A 22417-nucleotide genomic window follows, 5' to 3' on the forward strand; every position below is an offset into this window, starting at 1 on the left:
CTCCGCTGCCGCCGCTCCCGCCGCCGCGCCCCGCTCCGGCATCGCCCCGCCGCCGCTTCTCTCCGTTGCCCGCCGGTGGCGGGGCGCGGGAGCCCGGTCGGCGTGAAGGGGAGCGGCGGCGGCGCGTCCATGTCCCCCGTCCCCCCCCAGGCCCGGCGCAAGGTTGGTCGGGCCCGACAAGATGGCGGCGGGGCGCGGTGAGTCGGGGGCGGGGGGCTCGATCCGGCGCCGCCGCCCGGCTACTTATAGCCGCGCGCGGGGGCACATACGGGCGCGTGCGGGTCCCCCCGTGTCCCTCGTGTCACGCGGTGCGTGACCCCCGCGGCGTGACGCCGCGGCCCCGCGCACACACGTCGGTCCCCAGCGGGGTGTGAGGGGCGGGCGGCGGCAGGTACCGGGGGTCGCTGGGGTGTGGTCGGGCCCTGCCGCCGGTGGGGGCGGGCCCGTGCGGCTGTGGGCTTCTGTGCGTGCCCGTGCACGTAGGTCTGTGGTTTCTGTATGTACACGTGCACATGTGCCTGTGGGTTCCATGTGTCTACATGCACATGTCTGTGGGTTTCTGCATGTACACATGTATGTCTATGGTTTCTGTATGTGCATGTACACACAGATCTGTGGTTTCTGCATGTACACATGCATGTATGTCTATGGGCCTCTCTGTGCACACGTATGTCAGTACGGGGGGCTGCTCACGCCAGGGGCTGGGGGCCCGCCCCAGGGGTGGCCCACGTGCCCTGGGTGAGGGGTGCTGGCCCCTACGGGCGCGACGCCCTGACGCGCTGCCCAGCTCCCCCGAGGCTGGCGCGGCCCCGCGGGGCCCAGCAGCCCTCCCCACGCGTCCCCTCGGGATCGTGCGCGGCTCCGCGGCTCGGAGCGCGTTCCGGGAGCCTGCGCTTCCCTCCGTCCTTTTCCAGCCGAGCGCTCGCCCGAGCCCACGCCGGGAGCACAAGGCGGCCGTCGAGGGACCCAGATGAGCGAGTGGGAGAGCGTGTTCCTGCAGAGCCTGGCGCTCCCTCCGCATGGCCAGCGGAGACGGGCTTGCCTGCCGGGCTCCACGGCCTTCCGCTGCGTCCTCAAGTACCTGGAGGGGGCTGCCCTCGCCCAGGTATGGGGGGGCTGCGCTCCGGCAGTGCCTTGCTGAGCCCCCCGGTGCCGCCAGGACTCGCCCTGGTTGGGGGCTGGAGCTTGCAAAGTGGGAGGTTTTCAAAAGGGGGTTACTTGTTTGGGAGGAACTAACTGTTTTAAATCTCCCGGAAAGGCAAATCGGAGCCGTGTCTCCATCCCTGCGTTCTCACCTGCAAATCTGAGTTAGCGTTCAGTTAGTTTATAACTTAGTAGTTAGTTTAGAATTTAGGGTTTTTTAATTTTGAATTTAGGTAAACATTTTTAAATTGAAATCTCTGCGTAGCACTTTAAAAGCCTGCTACCTTTTATTATATCTTTAACATTCCCTTGTCCCCCTCTTGCTTTGCCTGGGGAGCCCCGGGCTTTCAGACAGGTTCTCCAGCGCGGCATGAAGCTGTACGCGGCCGTGCGCCCGCTTTGGGCATCGATTAGCAAACGGGAATTATTGGTCCTCTCTGAAGTGTGTTTCCTGCAGCTTTGGGGGCCGCTGAGCCGGCGTGTCCCTGAGCCCCCCATCCTGCCGTGCCTTGCAGGGAGCCGAGTACCAGCTGCGCCTCTCCCTTTTCGATGCCACCTACCACCACTTCTTCGGGAGGACGTGGAGGAGCGGCCGGCGAGCTGCCCATGCCGCCTCGCCACGCCTGGCCAGGGTGGCTTTCAACGAGGTAGGGTGACGGCGGGGGCTGCGGGCGGGCAGGGAAAATGCTGGCAGCCCCCCAGGAAGGGGCAGCGAGAAGCCGAGGGGGGCTGCGATCCCGCGGAGAGGTGGCAGAGCCGGGTCCGAGGAGGGAGGTTTTAACGTGCAGAAGGAAAAGCCGCCTCAGCTCGCGTTCGGCCTGGCGCCGCTCTCCTCTGGGCCTGTTTTCCCCCCTCAGTCTGGTGGACGCGGAGCTCAGGGAGCTTTTCCCTTCCGGCACTGCCCCATCCTTTGCGCAGGGTGCACCCCAGACACCACCCGCCTATTAAGCTTTGTCGCCCAGTTTATTGGACTGGGGAAACTGGGGCGCTGGGTTACCTGCGGGACGTGCCGCCTGTGCTGCCTGCTGTGTTCGGAGCCGGCGGCAGAGAGCAGTGTTTCTTCACGAGTGGGAAGGAAGGGAAGGAGCAGCTCCCGCCCTCCGCTTTTCTTTCCGTACTTGAGAACTAAACTCGCTCCAAACCACGTTTCCATCCGCTGCGGATCCCGCAAACCGGGGTGCCCCTTGCTGGGGAGACCCCACTGCCCCGGAGCGTGGTCGACAGCTGCAATGTCACGTTTTGGAATTAAACTTTGGTTTCCAGCTCCTCCAGTGCTCTGTAGCACTGGTTAGAGCCGCGCTCCTTCATTACTTAAACCGGTAGCGGTCGCGGAGGGGGCATTGATGCGCGTGTTTCTTCCACGAGTGTTTTAATCACGGGCCGACCCCTGCTGTTTTGAAGAGGGGTGGAGAAAAACTGTGGCCGAGAGCGCTGCGGTGAGGGAAGCGCAGCCTGCGTGCTCGCCAGCCTCACCGGAGGAGGAAGGCCTGTGGGCAGGGGCCGGGGTCTGTGTGGTGGGTCAGGGTGACCCCGCGCTGCAGCGTCCCCACGGGGCTCAGCGGGGAGGAGGGAGCTGTCGCGGAGCGGCGTTAGTGTTCGCGGGGGAGCGACAAGCCTGGTTTTACAAGGGATCTGCTTTAAGGGCTCTCTGTGTCCTTGCGAGGCAAGGCATCGGTCTGCAGCCAGCGGTCATTATTTCAACGTTTTGCAATAAAAGATAATAGAATAACGATTTATTTCCCTGGGTTGATGCGGTAATGTCTCTCTCCGTTATCCCTTCCTGACAGCCTGTGATTACAGTAAATGTTTTCCCTGGGACACCGCTGTAATGAGTTTTTAATAGAAAGATTAACCTAGCTTTAAATCCTGTCCCGGGGAGGTCACCTGTGTCCCGTCCCCTCCTGCCCTCAGCGCTGGGTCACCCCTATCTCCCTTCCTCACGACAGGAGGGTTTGCAGCTCCTCTGACTTTACCCGTGCGGAGCTTGTTGTAATGCTGCGGGTCAGGGGCACCTCGAAGTCCCACTCGTACGGGGTCTGCGGCCTGCGAGTTACTCTGGAAAATGGGTGTTAGCAACAAAAAAAAAAGGAAAAAAAGTTAATGATGTCTGAGGTTTAAGGAGGTTGAGATTTCTGAGCGTTGCTGGAGGTCGCTTGCCATGAGCTGCCTTCTGGAAGTTTTAAGGGACGTTCTGGTTGTGCCGCTGGCTGTCCAGACACAACAGGTGTTGCTCTGCCCGCAGCTGCTGGCTCTGAAATGCCCTTTCTTTCTCCTTCCCCACCCCAGACCGTTTACTTCCACACCTCCTTGAACCACCCCAGCATCACCGCCGTCGTGGAAGTGGTGGCGACGGCCAGCAAGGGGGACGGGGACTCCCGGCATCTCTCCTGCGGCTTTGGACTCATCCCCCTCTTCGGCAGCAGGTCGGAGGCGACAGGCCCGGCTGCCGAGGACAGAGCGTAGGTCCCCCCGCTGCCATGTGAGGGGGCACACTGGGAATTGGGGTGGCATGGCTGCTCTGGGGAGAGAAAGGGTGGTCCTGGGGCTGGGGAAACAAAGCCCACGTTTAGAAAGCTGGAGTTCTTCCCTGCGGGGGAAGCAGCGATGGGTCTGTAGGAGGTGCCTGTCCTTTCCCTGAGGGATGGGGCTTTTTCTGTGGGTACAGAGTAGGAGGGTGGTTTCTTCCCACTGAGCAGAGGCGTTGTGGAAGATGCAGGTGTGCTTTGGGGTGGGTTTGCTGACCACTGCGTGTCTGCTCCTTGCTTTCAGACTGAAGCTGTACCACGGGACGCCGCGTGCCTTGCTGCACCCGCGCTTCCAGGACCCCCTGGAGAGTAAGCAGCAGCACGACGTTGCGTCTCGCTCCTTTCTTGGCGGCCTCTCACCCAAACGAGCATCGCGTGTGCCCGGTCGCTGCGATACGTGGTCCATGCCCCAGTCGCACTAAGCGGACGTGCCTTACGGGAAAAGCTGGGCCGGGCCAACCCGGGTTTTCCTTTGCTCCCAACACGTGCGTTTCTGGGTAGTGATTTCTTCAACAGTGGCGTGTGAAGCTGCCTCCCCTGGTTTTGGTCACTTTGGGATGTTTTTTTCAGAGAACAAATACCTGACAGTGATGGAGAAGAGCCACCTGCAGTACACCCTGAAGCCCCACCCACCCCTGGAGACGATATTTCACCTCCTTCCCGAAAACCTTCTGATGTCTGGGCTGCAGACCATTCCCGGCTTGCTGCCGGCGCGTGGAAACGTGGGTAAGGGCTCCTTCCCTTTCCCCACTGCCTGCATCACAGGTCCTGGGGAGGCAGCAGGTCCCGGGGAGGCTGCAGGCAGGGCAGTCAGGGCGATGGCTTTGGGGAGCACGATGGGGTCTCAGCAGTGCGGCTCCTTGGCAGGAGCATCTCCCCCTGTGTGGGCTGGTGGGGCTGCAGCCCTTGCATTCGTAGCTCAGCCTGAAAGAAGTCAAAATGGCTTCGGTCTGTTCTCCTTCCGTTAATTGCTTCGCTCCTGGGAAGCTGCTGGGGATAAGTGGTGGTTGGTTTAATTACAGTTGTTCAGCGGAGTCTTAGGAGAAGCCCTTGCAGCTTGTTTAAAGTCGTGCTCCTTGGTGGTGGGGCTGAGGATCGCTGGGGGTCTGGCAGGTTTGGAGAGGGGGACAAGCTCTTCCATGCTCAGCCCTTGTTAGTCTTTCCCTGTAGGTAGCAGCCATGCCGTTCGAGCTGCTGCAATTAAAATTATGTGTTCTGAAGATTCAGAGGGTAAAAAGTACTCTCCGTTCTGCAGCTGAGTTATTCTTCAGCTTACTGCCTGGAAAACCCGACTGGTAACCATTTTGGGGTTGTAATTGTTAAAGCCCAGAGAGACCCCCAAAGCAGCCGAGTCCCCAGTGCTGCTGGGAAGCAGAGGAGGGGAGAGCCAGTGTCTCGTGCCGCTCGGCGCTGTGGTGGTGGTGACTTCATTACGGACGCAGATCGCATCCGTTGTCCCCAAAAACGTTGGGTGTTTCTGGGTCTCCCCCGAACGTGAAGGCGTGTTTGTGCCGGGGGAAGCACGAAGGTTTCATTGTCCACCTCCACAAACACCCCATGTCCACGTACAGGTGGTGGCCCCGTGGCCAGGGAGCCCGTGCATGGCCACCACCTCTCCCCAGTGCTGCCTGCGGCTGGGGCCCGGCTGCCGGTGCCCCTGCGGTCCCAGCGATGCCCCCCCTTGGCTTTGCAGGTGACTGCTTGCAGAAACCCCGGCTGATGAAGCCGGTCACCTGCTATCTGGAGAGGCTGTCTGTCCGGCTGTACCCTTCCCTGGAGGAATTTGAGGAAGAACTGCTGGATTTAGTGAACAGCGATCGCTTACTCCAGGTACTGCCGTCGCGGTTAGGGCAGGGGAGAGCTCAGTGCACGAGCAGCAATGCCGGCGCTTCGTTCACGGGCGCAGTGGAAAGGTTCAGATAAACGATGCTCGTGTACTCATTTCGCTTGGAGTCCCTGATTTTTTTGCAGTGACAGCCTTCTGCTGGCTCTGCCGCTGGATTAGCACACAGGTGCTCTGCGCAGGCTTTGTTTTGTACGTCCAGGCACTAATACGCAGAATTTGGGTTTGCTCTACTGTGGAAAGTGTAAGATAAGAGGCAGAGCGTATCGAGTACGTCGCCTTAGGAGCGGCAGTGCTCGCTGCACAGCGCTGGCCAAGTCCTTTATTTGCCAGTTTTGCACCAACTCTGTCATAAAGACAAAAGATTTTAATATCCATCAGCCGCTGGCGGGGGGGTGGGTCCCGGTTTTTTGTTTCTGACGGATCTGCTGAACTTTCCTGGCCGCGGGTGGCGCGGGGAGGGATGCTGTGCCCCCCTGTGCTGCCTTGCCAAGCTGGAAAACTTGCCTGCCGCAGGCTAACGCGGCGCCGGACGGTGCCGGGGTGGAGGTTCGGGAGCGGCGGCTGCACGTCGGCGTCCACAACGGCCTGTGCTTCATCCAGGCACCACAGGTGGCCGTGCTGGTGCCGGAGGCGGAGGTGGCACGGGGCAGCTGCCCGGGGGTGCCCGGCTCTGGAGCCAGGTAAGGGGGGACCCTCCGCTGCCGGTGCCACTTCCCTCCTGCCTTGGGCGCTGCCGACAGCCGCTGCTCCGTCCTGGTGCAGGGGTGCAGGTCAAGCCCTTGTGCTGCGGAGCCGCATCCACCTGAGCGAGATGGTGCCTCACCCGGCGTTTGGGGTCTGCTTCCAGCTGGAGTACGTCTTCCGCAGCGTGGGGAGAGCCGGCGGGAAGGTAGGTGAGGGTCTGCAGTGGTCGAGGGAAGAAGTAAGTGGTCTTCTTCGCAGTTTTTGCTAGCTGACCAAGTTCCCAGGCGTCGTCTTCCTAAATCAGCGAGATCATCCTCCCTAGATTCTATCTCTGTGTCCTTTTGTTCGAGTTCCCCTCATCTTGGTTTGCCCAAGTGCCCGTTGAGGGCTTTGAGTCTGCCATCAGTGACTTGTCTAGACAGACAAAGAGGCGTGGGAAGACAGTTGAGGAGTCCTTGGGAAACAGACACAAGCAAAACTTTCATGCGTCACAGTTTAGTCTTAATCAGAAATTTATTTGTTTGAGCCCTTTTGATGCGCGGAAACAGACTCTACAACTCGGGGAGAGTTATAAAGCAGGTGTGTTTATTCCGGTGCCGGGGTGCAAGGGGGTTTCTCCACAAAGCTTGCACACCAACAGCACATTTTACCAGAAATCTATAGAGTGTAGATATGCATATTCATAGAGTCACACAATACAAACATACATATGTATTAGTAAGGTGGAGTCAGTTCAAAAGGCTGGTGTCAGCAGTTCTCTGCGCCTGCGCATTGCCTGCTGGTGGGCGTCCTCGGGGGTCTTCTGGAGGAAGGCTCACAGTCTTCCTCACCTTGTACTTTTCACCCCGTTCTTCGGAGCACGCGCAGATCCTCCTAACTAATCTCTCGAACAACAAGAGTGGTCCCAACCGGTTTAATCCTTCTGTCTTATCTAAAAGCACCAGCACACTGGTTTCTGCTGTCCACACACGGCTACCTGTACTCTAGCTTGTCGGAGCACATCTGCTTCCCAAGGACACGTCTCTCGTTTTTGACGGACACGGTAGTTCTTGGTAAGATTCCACAGAACAGTCGGGGCAAGCAGGATTATTAAGCAATATTCAGAAATTATTATAAGTTGCTATAAGTAAATAAATTGCAAAGCAGGTGATCATTTCCCTGTACCAATTTCATTCTAATTATGCGTGGTTATGTTTCTCCACCGTGTATATGGATCTGAAGAAGTGTAGCCTGCAGCAGTCCCATAGTGTTCTGGCAAGCTAGTTTGGAAGATTTCAGCTTTTTTGACTTAAAAAAAGCCTTTTCTTTGGAATTTAGCATTTATGCCAAAAAGAAGTTAACCCCTCCAGCTCTGTTTTTTCTTTTTTTTTTTTTTTGAATGCTGAGGTTTTTCTGGGGGCTTCAGCCTGACATTCTCCAGCCCAGGAGAGGGCTCTGTATTGAGTGGGGCACCTCACTCCTTAACACCTACTTACCGATCATTTACAAGTATTTCAATTTAACCTTTCCAGAGGTTAAACCGGGCTTAGCGAGCAGTTCAGCCCTCCCCTCCAGAGACCATTTGCTGTTGGAGCCATTAGCTGGCAGTGCAGTGATCGATGGCCCTGGGTTCCTTAGTTGGCCCTAATTGTTCTGCTGAGAGGCTCATTGAAAATGCAGCAACTGTCCACTCTTGTTAGAGCTGTCCAGAGCAAAATGGGGGGAAAACGGGTGTTTATAAGGTGCGACACAGGTACCAGGCCAGAGGGATTGCTATTGAGGGGGGAAGGAGAAGCTGAGCCTTGCTGTCAGAATCTATGTGTTGGGCTCAACTCCTTTGAGAAGCTGAGGCCCAAGGACCCGCGGGGGTCTGGGACTCCAGGCGCAGATCTGTTGGGCTGCGCTGGGTGCCGGGAGCTCTGGTGGGGCGGTGGCGGAGCCGGTTCCCGCAGCACAGCCTGTGGGCAGAGCGGTTAATCCCAAAGCCACTTGCTGAGCTGATCGCCTTGTCCTCCGTGCCATAATTAGCAGGCTGTGAGCGTGATTGCGGGCTGGTAGAGACCTCTCGGTTTGCTTCTGCACCTCTTCTTCGGCGTAGGGGGAGGCTGTGGATGCGCCTGGGTAAGTGGAAGCCCTTGTGCTGCCTTTCCCGGCTGCCGGGGCCGGGGGGGCCAACACCCATCCCAGCAGTGAGGGGGTGGCAGCCCTTTGGCTGGTGCTGGTGTCTTGGGCTCAGCCTACGTGTGCTAAATACGTACGAGGGATGAAAACCCTGCAATTTTTGGAAAGCGCTATATTGTGCTTTTCTATTTTATCGGCATTACATCGTGCTGATCCGTAACCTAGAGGTGTAGTCCCTTGCGTAACCCGGAGAAGGGATGAGCTGCGATTGCTGGGTGGCTCCTGGCCTGCGGCTGGAGCCTGCGGGAGCGGGAATGGTGCCAGCGAGGGTCTGGGGAAACGGGGACCCTGCGACAAAACCCAGGGGGTACCGGTGTGGGAAGGGCAGTACGGGGTTTGCAGGGGGACGGTGGGATCCAGGACGGTGTGCAGCTGGGGCCGTGAGTCCATGGTCAGCCTCGAGGAGGGGAAATTGCGTAGGAAGGTGCCGGTTCCGCCTGTGGTGCTGCTGGCAGAGGGAGAGAAGCAAAGCTTGAACCCCTGCAAGCCATCTCAGTCCTCTTTCCCCGAGAGGCCTCACGATCCCGGGTCCTCTCCCTGGGACCGATGTGTCCCTCTCCAGCAGAGAAGTGTTCCTGGTGCTCCTCAGTGCCTGCAAAGGGGCGGGAGCGGAAAGGTGTGGTCGGTGGGGGCAGAAAAATGGGTGCAAAAAGAGAAATAAGGTGCTGGAAAGCGGAATGACTCCAGAATGGGTTGAAGGGGAGCGGTTTCTGCAGTGCAGATGGCGCGGTGGGAGATGAGGGCCCGTGTCTGCCCGGTGGCACCTGCTCCCCCATGCTGGTGGCGAGACCAGGGTGTCTGGCGCTCACCACGCTCCCCCCCTGCTCCCCCCCCAGGCCCTGCCCAGCAGCACCCGCGCCGAGATGGCCGACATGCGCTCAGTGCGCTGGGCCGTCTGGAGCCCCGTCCCGGGTGCCGGCGAGGCGGACGTGGTCCTGCCCCTGCGTGGCGGCGCCCGCCGTGGCCCCTGCCAGGCCCTGGTCTACCGGACCCCACCGAGCAGCAGGAGCTCCCGCCAGGTAAGGGCTGGCCTCTGCATCGCGAACGCGTGGCGACGCTGGCGGTGCCTGGGCAGGCTCGGCGGCAGAGAGGCTCTTGGCCAAAACCTGGTTAAGTGCCCGGTGACGGGACGTTCTGCAAATCTGGGAGGGAATGAGGAGGCCCGGGGAGAGGAGGGTCGCGGCACCCACCCCTGCCAGTGAGCGCCAGTGCCGCTGGTCAGCACGGTTAGTTATCGCCAGCCTTCTTGGAGGCCACCGTGACCTGAGCTGGCTTATTCTGGGTGGTCACAGGCAAAAGATAAAGACCTCACTCCAAAGTATTTGTCAGCAAAAGGGTGTTAGGGCTGGGGCGAAGGGGTGACGGGGGCAGCTGAGCTACGGCCATGGTGCAAAGCTGCAGGGGTTGCTCTCTGCTGTGGGGTGGGGTGGAGGGACGGATGGATGGAAGGATGGGTGGGTGGATGGATCAGCATCTGCAGAATTTGCTCAGTAAAATCTTAGACCAGGCGGCAGTGGGTGGAGTTGGCAGGTGTGTGTGTGTTCGCAAGGACAGGGGTATTGCAGCAGCCCATGAAGGTGCAGCCCCTTGCTGGCTCTGCCTCCGGCTTGCGCTGCCGTCTCGCCGGCTGCAGGGCAAGGGAGCTGTCTCTGGGAGGTACGAGGGAGGCTGCGTGTAGCACGCTGTCTAAAAGTATTTCGTTTCCAATTTCAGGGGAAGCACGTGGAGTCTGGGACTGTCCAATTCCATGTTTCCACTGATTCGGAAGAACATCTTGTAACTGCTGCGGAGATCCTACGTAAGGACAGGGACGAGCCGGAGGAGCCTCCCACGCCATCGCTGAGTGAGTGTTTTCCAGATCGCTGACATTTAAAATACAGAGTGTGGCATCGGTGTCTGCTCAGGAGAAAAAACGCAACTTCACCGAGTTTCAGCGAGCTGGTTTATGAATTACTGGAGTGAACCGAGTTTCCATCGAGCTGAATTCAGCTCTTTCTAACTTGCAAAATTCCCCACTGATAGTAGTGCTGAGCCACGTGCAGAATCCCCAGGGGTTTCCAGCTCCCATTTTGGGTCACTCTGGTGGCATTTGGGCTCCTGTGCACCAGCAGCCCTGGGCTCTCTACTGATCCCTCTGCACTCTGAATCCCTCCGGAGGTGAGGACAGGGGAGGTGTCAATTATAGGCCAAGGAAAAAAATAATAATCTCGTTGCGCTGCTGTGTGGGGAGCGTGACAGCAGCATGCGATCGATCGGTGCACGGGCTGTGCCAGGCTGGGGAAAGCCAGGCTGCGTGTGTGCACGTGTACGTGTGTCTATAGTGCAGGGCTGGTCGGGGTTTCAGCACCCGTCTGCTGCGTCTGTTGGAGGCAGAAGGAAAACTGCCGTTGGCTTGGGCACGGAGTTGAGTCAGTGCCCCGGTCTCCTGGAAGTCCTTATTTCTGTCTAATCCCCTTTTTGTCGTCGGTGGGAAACTCCTCTGCCGCGTCGCGCCTGCTCCTGCGTGGGTCTGAGTGGTGCTCCAGATTCCTGACAGCGTCTAAATAGGTTTCTGGAGCTCATCCAGCTCCTCTGGCGAGCCGGGAGCTGCCAGCCGGTGGGTCAGGGTGATGCCCGGCGCGGTGGGTGCCTGTCCCTGCGCTGGCTCCAGTGCTGCTGCGCCTTCCACGAGATGGCAGTGGCACCGTGGCTTTGCCGTGCGAGTCCCGGCTTTCTGCCGGCGAGGAGCCGGGTTTGCTGGCAGAAGGGGCTGTAGAGCAGAGAGCTTTGCGGGTGAAATGAAGGATCTGGGCACTGGGGCTGGGCTGGGTTTGGCTCCCTGTGACACGGCTGCTGCTGGCGGCAGGCAGGACGTAGAGGGAGTTGTGGTGGGGTGAAGGGAGAAGCCAGCGTGTGCCCGGCACTGGGCTGTGGTGCTCCGGCTTGGGGGGAGTGTGCTGGAGCACGGACAGGGTGCCCGGTGAGGAGAGACGCCCCAGCAGCGCAATTTTGGGGGGCTGCATCGCTCCGAGGGGCTGGCGGCCCTGGGGAGAGCTTGGGAAGTGCAGCAGTGGCCCTGGAGCTGTGCTGTGAGGTGGGCGGCCACATGCAAGAGCCAGCCCGTGCCCTGAGCTGTCGCAGAGAGTATTTGGTGATAATGTTTTGTACAGCTCCGCTGGAAAACATGCCACCATCTGGCCCTCTGGCCAGGGGAGGCCAAGCGCATCTTCTGTCAGCTCAGCTGCCGGCGGCACTGAGGGATCTGTCCATCAGCTCCTGAACGCTGGGCAGAGCCTTCCTCATGGGGAGAAACCAGTGCTGGAGATGTGAGGGAGACAGGGGGGTTGGGTTCCCTTAGCACAGCAGTCTGCATGAAATAGCTGGAATATACGTGGTGGTGAAAGCAAAATAAGGCCTCAGCATCACATGGCCGCAGAGACAGAACATCACTGCCCCTGGTCTGCTCCAAAGGACCCACGGCTCGGCGGCAGGGCGAGCCGAGCGGCCAAGTATAAACACGGTAAAGCTCGTTTTGGGGCACGAATGCACAAACAGATGAAGGGAGCGACAAGAAATAATGGAGGAGCAATGAAAACCTTAAGTATCCTAAAACTTTCACGTCTCATTAAGCATCCCACTTAGACAGCGCCGCATGGCCGCAGGGAACCGCGGCGCTGTCTGGGGATGGGGAGCTGCCTTCCGCGGCAGAGTTAGCCTGATTCCCAGCAAAACAAGGGATGGATCTGGAGGCGTGCTATGTTATCCCCCCTCGGCAACAGTCTTATTGGAAAAATAAGTGGTAAAGCGCTGGTAAGCTACCTCGCTGAGCTGGTTTCACCCCCAGAATTTAAAAGGGATGGCGGGAGGTTGAAGGGGGCTCAGTGGTGGAGGGCACAGCCACAGGGCCTGGGGGCAATGGCTCCGCTCCAGCATCTCTCCCGTCCCTCTCCGCAGGTCCGACGGCCCCGCTGCCAACAGCAGCCTCCCCGCGGGGCCCGGGGGTAAGTGCCACGGGGGTGGGCGCGAGCGGTGGTGTTCCCGGGGGGTGGCACTGAGCATCCCCCTCAAATCCACCTCCTCTGGGGGAGCAAAATGGGTCCTGCCTGTAACATGCTGGGCGAGATTCCCTGAGCTCTCCTCACAGCCCAGATGTGTTTGTAAGGGCAGTTCTGGGTGTTGACAGCCCAGATTTGCTGGGTACCGTTGTCCCCAGTACGTGCTGACAGCGACACACGATCTCTTCGTGCAGAGCTACTGGGATTTAGGGAGAGCTCTGAATACCGAGATCCCTCTTTATGCTTTTTTATATCTTGACGCAGGGATCAATGCACGCAAATATTTTTGATGAAATGAAATGCCTCATAAGACCTCATTAAGCGGTTTAATTTTCCTGCTGCATTTTCCTGTCCTTCCCCTTGCGGGGGGAACCACAACAGCTAGAGAGGGCGCAGAGGTGTGGACCCGCAGGCAGCCGTGCCGAGTCTCGTCGGAGCGGTGATGCCGGAGCGGCCTTAGCCTGGAGGGGCTGCTGGCCTGCCCAGCCATCGGGGGGGGCTGTGGGGACTCACGCTTGCCACTCTCCCTCCCGCCAGCTCTCGGTGTCCCAGCTGCGGGGCCAGACCCCGGCGCGGCACGGCCCCAGCTCTCGGCAGGACGGGGGGATCACGCACCTGGAGGCCGACCTCGGCTTGCCGGAGCCCTGCGCCGGCGACCAGCTGCGGGCGCTGCCCTTCACCCCGCTGCAGGTGCCCATCGCCGCTGTGGGGCTGCAGGCAGGCAGGTGATGCTCGGCCGCCCTTCCCTGGGGTCCTGCACCCCCGTGGCCGCTTCCACGCGGCTCAGCCTTGTTTCTCCGCCAGATCCCGCACGCCGCTCTCCCGCGCCTCCCTGGCGCGCCTGCATGCCGCCGGCTTCCCGGAGATCCTGGACTGTAACCAGGAGCCAGTGCAAATCTCGGAGCCGCCGGAGCCGGCGAGTTTCAGCCCACGGCTGGAGGAAGCCGACCCTCTGCAAGGCAATGAAATAATCCTGCAGTTCCTGGCTTTCAGCAGGTGGGACAGTGGCTCTTTGCGGTGCCTTCCAGCTCCTCGGGGAGGGTCCCCAAATCTCCCCAAGCCGCTTCCCTGCTTGACCTGGAGAGGTCCTTGCAAAGGTGCAGCTTCCTCCAGCACCTACCCTGGAGGCAAAGCCCCGGAGGGTTTAGCGATGATGCTCTTGTCCTTTCCAGGCCCTCTTAAATCATATTATTTTTTTTTTTTTTACTGTACCCATTAGCCACAATATGGTGTAAAAGCCAGTTAATGCCACGTTTCTCCCTAAATGCATATGGAGTTGAGAAAGTTGGCACCTGTGGGGGTGGTTTTGGCTGGGTAAGGCCCCACTTGTGTTTTTCCCGTGGATGGCAGTGTGCTGTGTGAAGGTAAAACGCTGCCTTTGCTGGGCTTCTCCATCGCAGCATATGGCGGGAGACAGCTGGAAAGATGAAGCTTTTTGGAAAGCCCAGGCAAACCATATGCCCGCTGTCTTCAGAGAAGTCCAAATACTTGTGATGCTGCCGATCTTCTCTCGTTCTTCTGCCTCTTGGTGCGTGCCAAACGCACGAGGAGCTCGTGATGGGGAGGCAGCACTGCGCTGTGAGCTAATCCAAACCCCTCTCTCTCCCCCAAGGGACACCCGGGACAGCATGGAGGGGACGTGGCCGAGGACCATCTTTCTCACCTTCCAGTTCTACCGTTTCCCACCGGTCACCACGCCACGGCTGCAGCTGGTCAGCACGGCTGGGGGGCTGGTGGCCGGGCCGGCTGTGCCGGCGCAGCTCCTTGTCCGGGTGAACAAAGACGGGACCCTTGACACCGGTAAGCTCCAGTTTTAGCATCCTCGTGTGGGTGCTCCCCTTCTGTCAGTCAGATTTGGGCTCACCTCCAGGCTGAGGAAGGGGCCAGTGTCTGCTTTAACAGCAAACCTCTGCTGGTTTGGTGAAAAACGTTCAAAATGTCCAACGTTCGAAGTCAACCGCTGGCAAGTGTTGGTGGTGTGATTCGCACACCCAGGCTGCCGGCTCGTGCTGCGGCCAGCTGAGCACCTGTGGAAAGAAAGGCCAAGTGTGAGAGTGCAGCGCCCAGGCTGGGCGCCGCTGATCCTCCTGGCTGAGGGCTTTTCTTTGTTTCTGTCTGGGTCTTATTAAATTCTGGTCCCAAGAAACACCGGACACTTGTGGCTGATGAAGCTCCTTCTCCATCTGGAGCTGTTGATGGAAATGGGAGGGGGTGTCTGTACAGAGCGAGGGTTGCTGTGGGAGTGTGCCGGTCCTGGGGAACCTTGGATCTCGTTAATTGCCCGGCGGGCTCATTAAGTGGAGGAGAGCGAGTTTGTGAGCAGGCGGGCTTCTCCGGAAGCTCCGTTTCCGTGATGATGCCGCCTGTCTCGCAGGGCCGCCGGGCTTGCAGCTGAAGTACCTGGTGGATCCCGCTTTCCTGCGGGCCGGGGAGCGGCGCTGGTTCGTGCGGTACCTGGCTGAGCACAGCCTCCAGATCGACGTCTGGGACGGAGACTCCCTGCTCCTCGTCGGCTCCGCTGCCCTGAAGCTGGAGGTATTGGTTAAACTGAAGGTTTTTCTCCTTAAGCCCTTGGCACCCCTTGGGATGAGGGAGACCCTGGCCGGGCATGCAGGGGTGTTGAGGAAGAGCCTGACTTTTCCTTTAGTCCCACGTTAGATGCTGTTGCGTTGCCCTCGTGTCTTTCGTAATCGAGTTGCTGTCAGCCCCTCCGTGTAGCCGAGACCGATGTCAGCCTGACATCACGGGATTTGTCATCTTCTCAAAAGCGATGGCAAAACATTAACTTTCTTCTACTTCCCTAGAACTCCTGCAGGGTTCTAGGGCTAAACCCCCAGACCCAGGACATTCAGAGACATCCTTGCCCAGACCCCTTAACCCTCCCCCAGAGCAGACTCCCCGGTAACTCGTTCCCCCTCCCCAGCCCCTGCTGCGCCAGGGCCGGGCGGCCATCAGGACCCACCATGAGCTGGAGGTGGCCACGACCGAGTACGAGCCGGACGTGACGGTGATGGGCCGGGAGGCCCTGCGGCCCGGCGCCCTGCGGCCCCTCGGCGTCCGTGTGGTGGTGAGGGGCTGCCTCCACCTCTGCCTGGCCAACGTCGGTGAGCACCCGTGGCACATGTCCCTCGCCGGGTACCTCCGGTGCTGGTTGGAGCTCCTGTCCCGGCTCCAGCCGCTCGGCTCCGGCGCTGCCAGGCTGCGGGCAGGGCAGGGTGTGCAGCTCCAGGTTGTGCTCAGGGTCCCTGCCCGGCTGCAGATGCCGGCACAGCTGGTGCCGCGGGGCCAGAAAAGAGCACGGGGCTGCAGGAGGAGCGCACTGGGCTGTACCCCAACAAAAAGCACACTTGTAAGAGTGTTATTCTTCCCAGAACCTGCTGGCTGCTTTTATTTTATATATTTAATTCCCTGTCCTATAAATGTGCAGTGACTCCAGGTTTTAAAATCTTATCTTCAGAAGAAAGATTAGCTCCATTTGAAGATATCTTAAATCGTCATTTCCATACTTTGCCTGCAAAGGGACGATAAGCTCCTGGGAAGGAGAATCCGAGATTCACAACCCAGGGAGAGCTTTAACTCACACCCTGCGAAAGCAGAGGGAGAGGAAGCAGGGACGCTGCGCCAGGACACCAGCCGCCCTTTGATTGTTGGGTTTTTTTCCCCCTGTCCTCTTTTTTTTTAAATTTCAAAATACTGCTGTTACAAACAGTATTGAAAATCTCAGTGCCCCTGCCTGAAGGCTGGGAATGGGAGTTGTGGTCTGGTTTAGAGCCTCGTCTGGCTCTGCCTGGCCGTGGCCTTTGCAGGAGCGTGGCTGTGCCGGTGGCAGCGCTGCAGCCCGGGGCTGGAGAAGGCAGAAATGAAAGCCAGGGCGGTGAGGGGCTGGGGGTGACGTGCTCGGGATGGCGCCGTGTTTCTGAGGCTGCTCGGGCTCTGGGCAGTCGCCTCTGGGGGGATGACAGCCGTAGGCTCTGGAGGGAGCGCCACAGGGCTCACAGAGTGTTGTTAGCAACCGCATATTTGCTCTTGCTTTTTAAAAATTGTCTGTAAAGAGCTGCAGTGAGTATAAAAAATTTGTAGTAGATATAGTAACAATGAAAAATGGATGGTTTCTGCTCACCCCCGTCTGTGCTCGCGGCAGGCCACCCGTGCGAGGAGACCCCGGGGCAGCCACCATCCCCGCTGCCATCCCGCTCCCACCCCGTGCCCGCGCCGGATGGTGCTGGCAGCATCGCAACCGGCAGCTGGTTCTCCCTGAACGCCGCCGGCGGTGAGTCCAGCCGGGTGGGGGCTCGGCCTGTCCCCCCCTACGCAGGTTCGGGTTGTCAGGGTCTCTGCTGCCGTGGTGCCGGCGCTTTGCCGTGCTAATTGGGGGTCCCCGGTCGGTGCCGGGGTGCTCTCTCCCTGCAGGTGGGCGGGTGTCGCGGGCACGGAGGCTGGTGGAGGTGGATGGTGAGTTGGCGGCCGCGCTGTGCAGCCGCCGGCCGGAGGCGAGACCGACCCCCCCGGCCGCCCCCGGCAAGGCCACGGCCGCCCGCCGGCGCAAGCTGCGGCGCATGGCGCTGGTGCGGCAGCAGGAGGAAGCCGGCGGCGGGAGGACGCCGCAGCTCTCGGTGAGGAGAGGGGTGCGGGGGGCCGGGGACGCCGCAGTGACTCCAAGCTTATGGTCCCTTCCCTCCCGGCAGGGCTGGCAGGAGCAGCGGGGCCGGCACACGCGGGACCTGCAGCTCATCGATGCCTACCGGGAGCACATCAAGGGCGAGAGCATCTCCCGGATGCTCAGCCAGGCCATCACCGCCACCCGCACCGTGCGCGCCGTGCTGGGGACCGCCGAGTTCTTTGAGTTCGCCCTGAAGAACCCCTACGGCGTCCAGCACACCGTCACCATCGAGGTCGACCACCCCGAGCTCAGGTGGGGACTGAAGCAGGATCTCCCCCTGCGTGCGTGGGGAGGTGCCAGGGTGGCACCAGTCCCCCCCAGTACCGCTGCTACTCGCTCCCCCAGTGTCATACTGGACCCGAGGGAGTGGCGCCACTTCAAGGAGCTGACCCGGAGCGTTACGCCGGTAGAGGAGGAGATGTTCCACCTCCGTGACGACCTCAAGCCTCAGGTCTACCTGCGCCCCAACGAGACCGTCCACATCCCCTTCAAATACCAGACGTTCTCCGCGGACCCCGCGGTCGTTGCGGCGCAGGTAGGCGCAAGCTCCCTCCCGTTTCGAGCTGTTCCCAGCGGGAAGCGTTTCCCTCAGCTGGGTTTGTGGGTGCAGGGCAGGGTGGTACCAGCACGGGGAGCCCTGTGCAGGTGTCATGGTGTTGCACCCCGAAACAACCAGCTCTTGAACCCTGCAGGGGCCAGCAGGGCTGGGCGCCGGGGCCGAGGCGGCCGCCTGCTCCCTGGGGAAGAGCGGAGCCGGGCAGACAAAGCACATCCAGGTGAGGGAGCCCAGTGAAAACGCCGCTCGAGGGGCTGCGCGGGAGGAGAAGCATCGCTCTAGCAAAACTCAGTCCCTCTCCCGCCGGCCCCCCCGGCACAGGTCTCCTTCCAGGTGAGCCGGGGAAAGCCCATCGCGCTGCTGCGGGTGAAGGTGGAGCCACAGCCCCACGTGGTGGACCAGACCTTCCGCTTCTACCACCCGGAGCTCACCTTCCTGAAGAAGACCATTCGGCTGCCCCCCTGGCACACCCTCCCTGGTGAGCCCGCGGTGTGCCCGCCGGTGCTTGAGCTCTTCCCCATTAGCTGGCGTCCGTGCTTCATAGGGCCCTTCCTGGAGGGGCGGGCGGCATCCAGAGCGCCCATCGCAGCCTTGGGCTCCCCGCTCGCTCATCATCTGCTTGCCTGTGTTAATTGTGCATTTAATTCCCTGCACCGTGTACTTTGCTGGTAGCTCGGCATAAAGGATTCTGGTCGGTGGGGTGCAGGGTACCAAGCATGAACGGAGAAAATGGTGAATGTGGTTTCATCTTGGTCTCTCCCCCTCTGCAGGCGCACCCGTGGGGATGCCAGGGGGGGAGCGTGAGATGTTTGTTCGCTGCAGCGACCCCGACATCATTTGTGAAACCAAAAACATGGTACTGGTTATGCTGGGGCATCTGTCCTCTGTGTCCTTCTCCTCTGGGTTGTTTCCATTGGCAGAGAAATGCCTCACACCCACAGAGCACCCCCATTTATCAGCCTGTGGTGGTGAAACGCTGGCAGGGATGAAGCTGGAATTGCCATTTTTCCCAATGAAAAGGAGCCCCCTGGGTTTTGCGGTTGACGCTGGGTGTTGCACCTTATTGCGTCCGGCCGCCGCTCCGTGTCCCTCCCCAGGCGCAGCCCTCGCTGGCGATGCCCAACCCGGGTTTCCTGGGCTTTGCGGCTGGGGGAGGTAGAAGGGGAAAATGAACTTGGGCACCTACGTGCAGATGGTGACGAAGGGTAGTTGCTAATCACCACTGCAGAAATGCGTTAGTGTGATAATTGGATTACAGCTTGTTAGAAAACTTGGGGAAAATTTGCCAAAATTTGATTACAGATGCAGACCTGGAATGCGATAGTCGTTTGTATCCTCTTTTGTAATTAAAAATACTGGAAGAGCTCAGCCAAGCTGTATAATAACTTAATAACATAGTTTATCGAGAGGCTGAAAGCATCTGCTTTTGTTAAGTGGATCGGTGGCGGGTTTTTCCGTTAATGGGACGGAAACCCTGGAGCGCTCGTTAGCTGGTGTGAGCGCGGGGTGAACCGTTGGAACGATGCTCTGATTCCTGCCCGCAGGGGCCGGGGGAGCCGCAGGACATCTTCTTAAAAGTAGCCGGAGGACCGAGCCCGCAGATCAAGAAGTTCTTCGTTGCTATTTATACGTACGTAGCAGGACCCCCAGAAGCGCAAGGTGCTAACCCCGAGCGCGCGGCAGGGCGGGAGGGGAGCGCGCCCCGCCCTTCCCTTGCTCGCAGCTTCCCGGGCCTGGCCGGCTTGGCTGAGCAACGCCGGGCAGAGGCTTCCCAAAGCGTTTGCAGCTTGGGGCTTTACACCCTTCCCTCCTCTAAACAACCCCTGGCCAGAGCATCCCTGGGGTGCGAGCTGATGCCTTCTGAGCCGGCCGGGCTGTGTGCGTCAGAGCAGGCGCTGGGAAGGGGGGGACGGGAACGGGGGCTCCCCGGGAGCCGCCACCGAGCCGCGTCCATCCGTCTGTGCCGCAGGGACGCCTGGCTGGCGGCGCCCGTCCAGATCTGGCAGTTCTACCTGCACTCGCTGCAGCGCCTGGACGTCAGCTGCACGGCTGGGCAGCTCGCCCGCCTCTCGCTGCTGCTGCGGGGCACCCCGGCCCCGCGCAGGGTGCAGGCCTTCACCTCCCACCCCCAGGAGCTGGAGGTAAGCCCTGGTGCGGGGATGGCCACGTCCTGGGCGGCTGCGGTGGGTGGGGGGCTGGCCTGGACCAGCCCGGCGAAATCCCCTCCAGAAAGGGGAAGGCAGCCCACTCGGAATTATGAAGGATTTACTGCCATGAAGTGTTTGCGATAATTATCTTTTGATTAGAGCTGTCACGTGTAGGATCATCGGCACGAAACCCCAGAGGGCAAATTATCTGCGTTAATGAGATCGTCTGAAGACTAACAATTTCTTTAGAATTCATTCGGCCGTAATTGCGAATGTGAATAATAAAAGGCACGAAAACTCCATCTCTGTCCCATAAACAAAAGCAAAAGCCTTCTGGGCGAAGCCTGCGAGGGGAGGGAGTCCCCGGCTCTCCCCGAGCAGCTCTTCCCCTTCCTGAGACGAGGCCGGTCCCATCGTGTTGGTGGGGTGGGATGTGGTGGCGGTGGCCGAAGCATACAGGTTTTTAAGAGCATCGGATCTAGTTCGTGCTCCCAGCTGGACCTTGCAGGGGTGCGACAGGTCACTGCAGGCGGCTGCAGCTCCCGGTGTTGGTTTCTGCAGGTGGATCCGGACGGCGCCTTCCTCCTCCCCGCCAATGGCATCCAGGACCTGTACATCGGCGTGAGGCCTCGGCGGGCCGGCAGCAGGTTCATCTACCTCAACTTGGTGGACGTGGAGTCCCACCAGCTTGTGTCCTCCTGGCTGCTCTGCCTGTCCTGCAGGCAGCCCCTCATCTCCAAGGTACGGTGGCTCCCGCACCCGAAAAACACGGTGATGGCGCTGGACTGACGGTCGTGGTCTGGCCCGTGACCTGGGGCTGTCTCCTGCTTCTTCCTCTCTTTACATCTGGGTTTTTTGGCGCTTGCCACCCCGAGCACACATTTAGCCCTCGAGCGCTTGAATAATCTCACTGAAGACCACGGGAAAATGTCTTTCAGGCTGTTCTGAGGGCAGTCGCATGCTGAGGAATGTCAGCTCTGAAGTATCCCTGGTTGTGAAATTAAAGCTCCAGCATGCTGCTCTCCATTAGCGCTGTGCTGGCCGAGGCCAGGCCAGATTTCCTGGCTAAGGCATTCTCCTTTCTAAAAACATTTTCCTGAAACCCTGGGTACCAGGGGAAGTTCTGGTGGGTGTTTAAACCGATGCCCCAGTGTCCTGCCAAGAGCCAGCCAGCCTGCGGTGCCACAGGGTGTTACCTGGGCGAGCACCTAATTAGGTGGAGAATGAGCTGGCCGGTCCCGGCTGCTCCCCTGACCGTTTTTGTTATTGGGCTCGTAATTCCTCCCACAGCTGCACCGGTGCCAGCAGCAGCGCGAGGAAGATGCTTTTGCTCAGCGGTGGTTTCTCTGTACCCGCTGGCAGAGATCAGACGTACGGTGTAGGAGGAGGGGACACAAGGCACCGTGCCCCTGAAACGCCCCTGTGGTGCGTTGGTGCAGGAGGGGACTTTCTGTCGGTTTGGGGGTCCCTCTGCCCGCCCCGCGGTCTGTGCTGCCTCCGCCACGGCTTGTGCTTGACCCGCAGGCGTTCGAGATCTCGCTGCCCGCCGGCGGCGGGAGAGGCTGCAACAAGCGCATCACCTACACCAACCCCTACCCCTCGCCCAGGCTCTACTTCCTGGGCACCAACCGGCCCGACCTGCTGCAGTTCAAGGAGGATTCCTTCGAGGTAACATCCTGCTGCCGGTCCCCCCTCCCTGGCCCCCTGTACCACGCGGTGCTGGGTGGGAGCCAGGCGCGCTGCCGCGTCCTGCCGCCTCTCCTCCGCCCACTGTCCCGCAGGTCGCCGGCGGGGAGGTGTACACCATCGGCTTGCGCTTCGCCCCGAGCCAGAGCGCGGGCGAGGAGGAGATCCTCATTCACATCAACGACCACGAGGACAAGAACGAGGAAACCTTCTGCGTGAAGGTTCTCTACCAGTGAGGCTGCCGGTCCAACGGGGCAAAGCCACTGGTCTCTGCGCTGGCCGCCGCGGCAGCTCCTCTCCAGGGGTGCCCGTGTCTCTCTGGGGAGTTGTGAGCCCGGTCCCCTCATAGTCACCTCACCAAGCCGGGCGGTCTCGGGGATCGCCGGGCACTGCCGTGGGCACCGGTGGTGCCATGTGGCTCCATCTGCACAAATCGGGGAGGGCGATTTGTTACCGCGCGTCGTGCCCGTAGGATGGCTGTATTTTTGTTAAGCATTACTGTATTTTAGGCATGTCCGAATCTTTTTTTAACTTAAAAAGTTTGCAGATCTGATTCTGCAGAATATTTTTAAAGTATTTTATATTCTACACTGATTTTTGTACACACTGAAGCAGTTTTCTGGGATTTTTCAATACTTTTTACTCATCCTTGATCAATTAAACGTGCAGCGCAGAACTGGCAGAGCGTGGCGGCGTTTTCTTCCGTGGGAGGTGGGAACCCCTCGGCATCCCCGTCCTGCAGAGGTGGGTGCTGAGCTTGCCCAGGGGAGCGCTGGGGGTCCCCTGTGTCACCCCCCCCTTCCCTGGAGCATCCTGGGGGTCGGGGTGGGGAATGACGGGAAAACAAAGGTGGGGGCTGATGCTGCTGGAGCTGGGGGCTGGTGGCCCTGTCCCAGGGCGTTGGCATCTTCCTCACGGCTCTGCCAGTTCATAGCCCAGTTTGTGCTGGCGGGCGTTGGGGTCACTGCGGGAAGGG

General features: G+C 59.9%; 1 protein-coding gene across 6 annotated transcripts; it reads left to right on the top strand.

The window, feature by feature from the left end:
• Positions 1 to 167: 167 nt before the first annotated feature.
• NPHP4 (nephrocystin 4) lies at positions 168 to 22123 on the top strand. 6 transcript variants are annotated; one of them, XM_074848169.1, is made up of 29 exons: positions 168 to 197; positions 915 to 1105; positions 1659 to 1790; positions 3430 to 3602; positions 3913 to 3977; positions 4239 to 4394; positions 5362 to 5498; positions 6028 to 6194; positions 6277 to 6403; positions 9195 to 9377; positions 10072 to 10201; positions 12292 to 12338; positions 12930 to 13117; positions 13197 to 13388; positions 14005 to 14192; positions 14767 to 14927; positions 15316 to 15496; positions 16534 to 16662; positions 16803 to 17005; positions 17078 to 17304; positions 17398 to 17587; positions 17745 to 17828; positions 17930 to 18086; positions 18379 to 18464; positions 19153 to 19238; positions 19578 to 19749; positions 20317 to 20496; positions 21280 to 21423; positions 21537 to 22123. In XM_074848169.1, the coding sequence occupies exons 1-29, from the start codon at positions 182 to 184 to the stop codon at positions 21675 to 21677; spliced, it is 4233 nt and encodes a 1410-aa protein (XP_074704270.1). In that variant the 5' UTR covers positions 168 to 181; the 3' UTR covers positions 21678 to 22123. The 6 variants fall into 6 exon arrangements, 5 of the variants coding, with proteins under 5 accessions (XP_074704270.1, XP_074704266.1, XP_074704268.1 ...); XM_074848165.1 differs by having other exon boundaries at positions 21280 to 22123; XM_074848167.1 differs by having other exon boundaries at positions 3430 to 3566; positions 21280 to 22123.
• The last annotated feature ends 294 nt before the right edge of the window (positions 22124 to 22417 follow it).

This window comes from Strix aluco, chromosome 22 (genome assembly GCF_031877795.1).
Source record: "Strix aluco isolate bStrAlu1 chromosome 22, bStrAlu1.hap1, whole genome shotgun sequence".
Classification (NCBI taxonomy): Eukaryota; Metazoa; Chordata; class Aves; order Strigiformes; family Strigidae; genus Strix; species Strix aluco.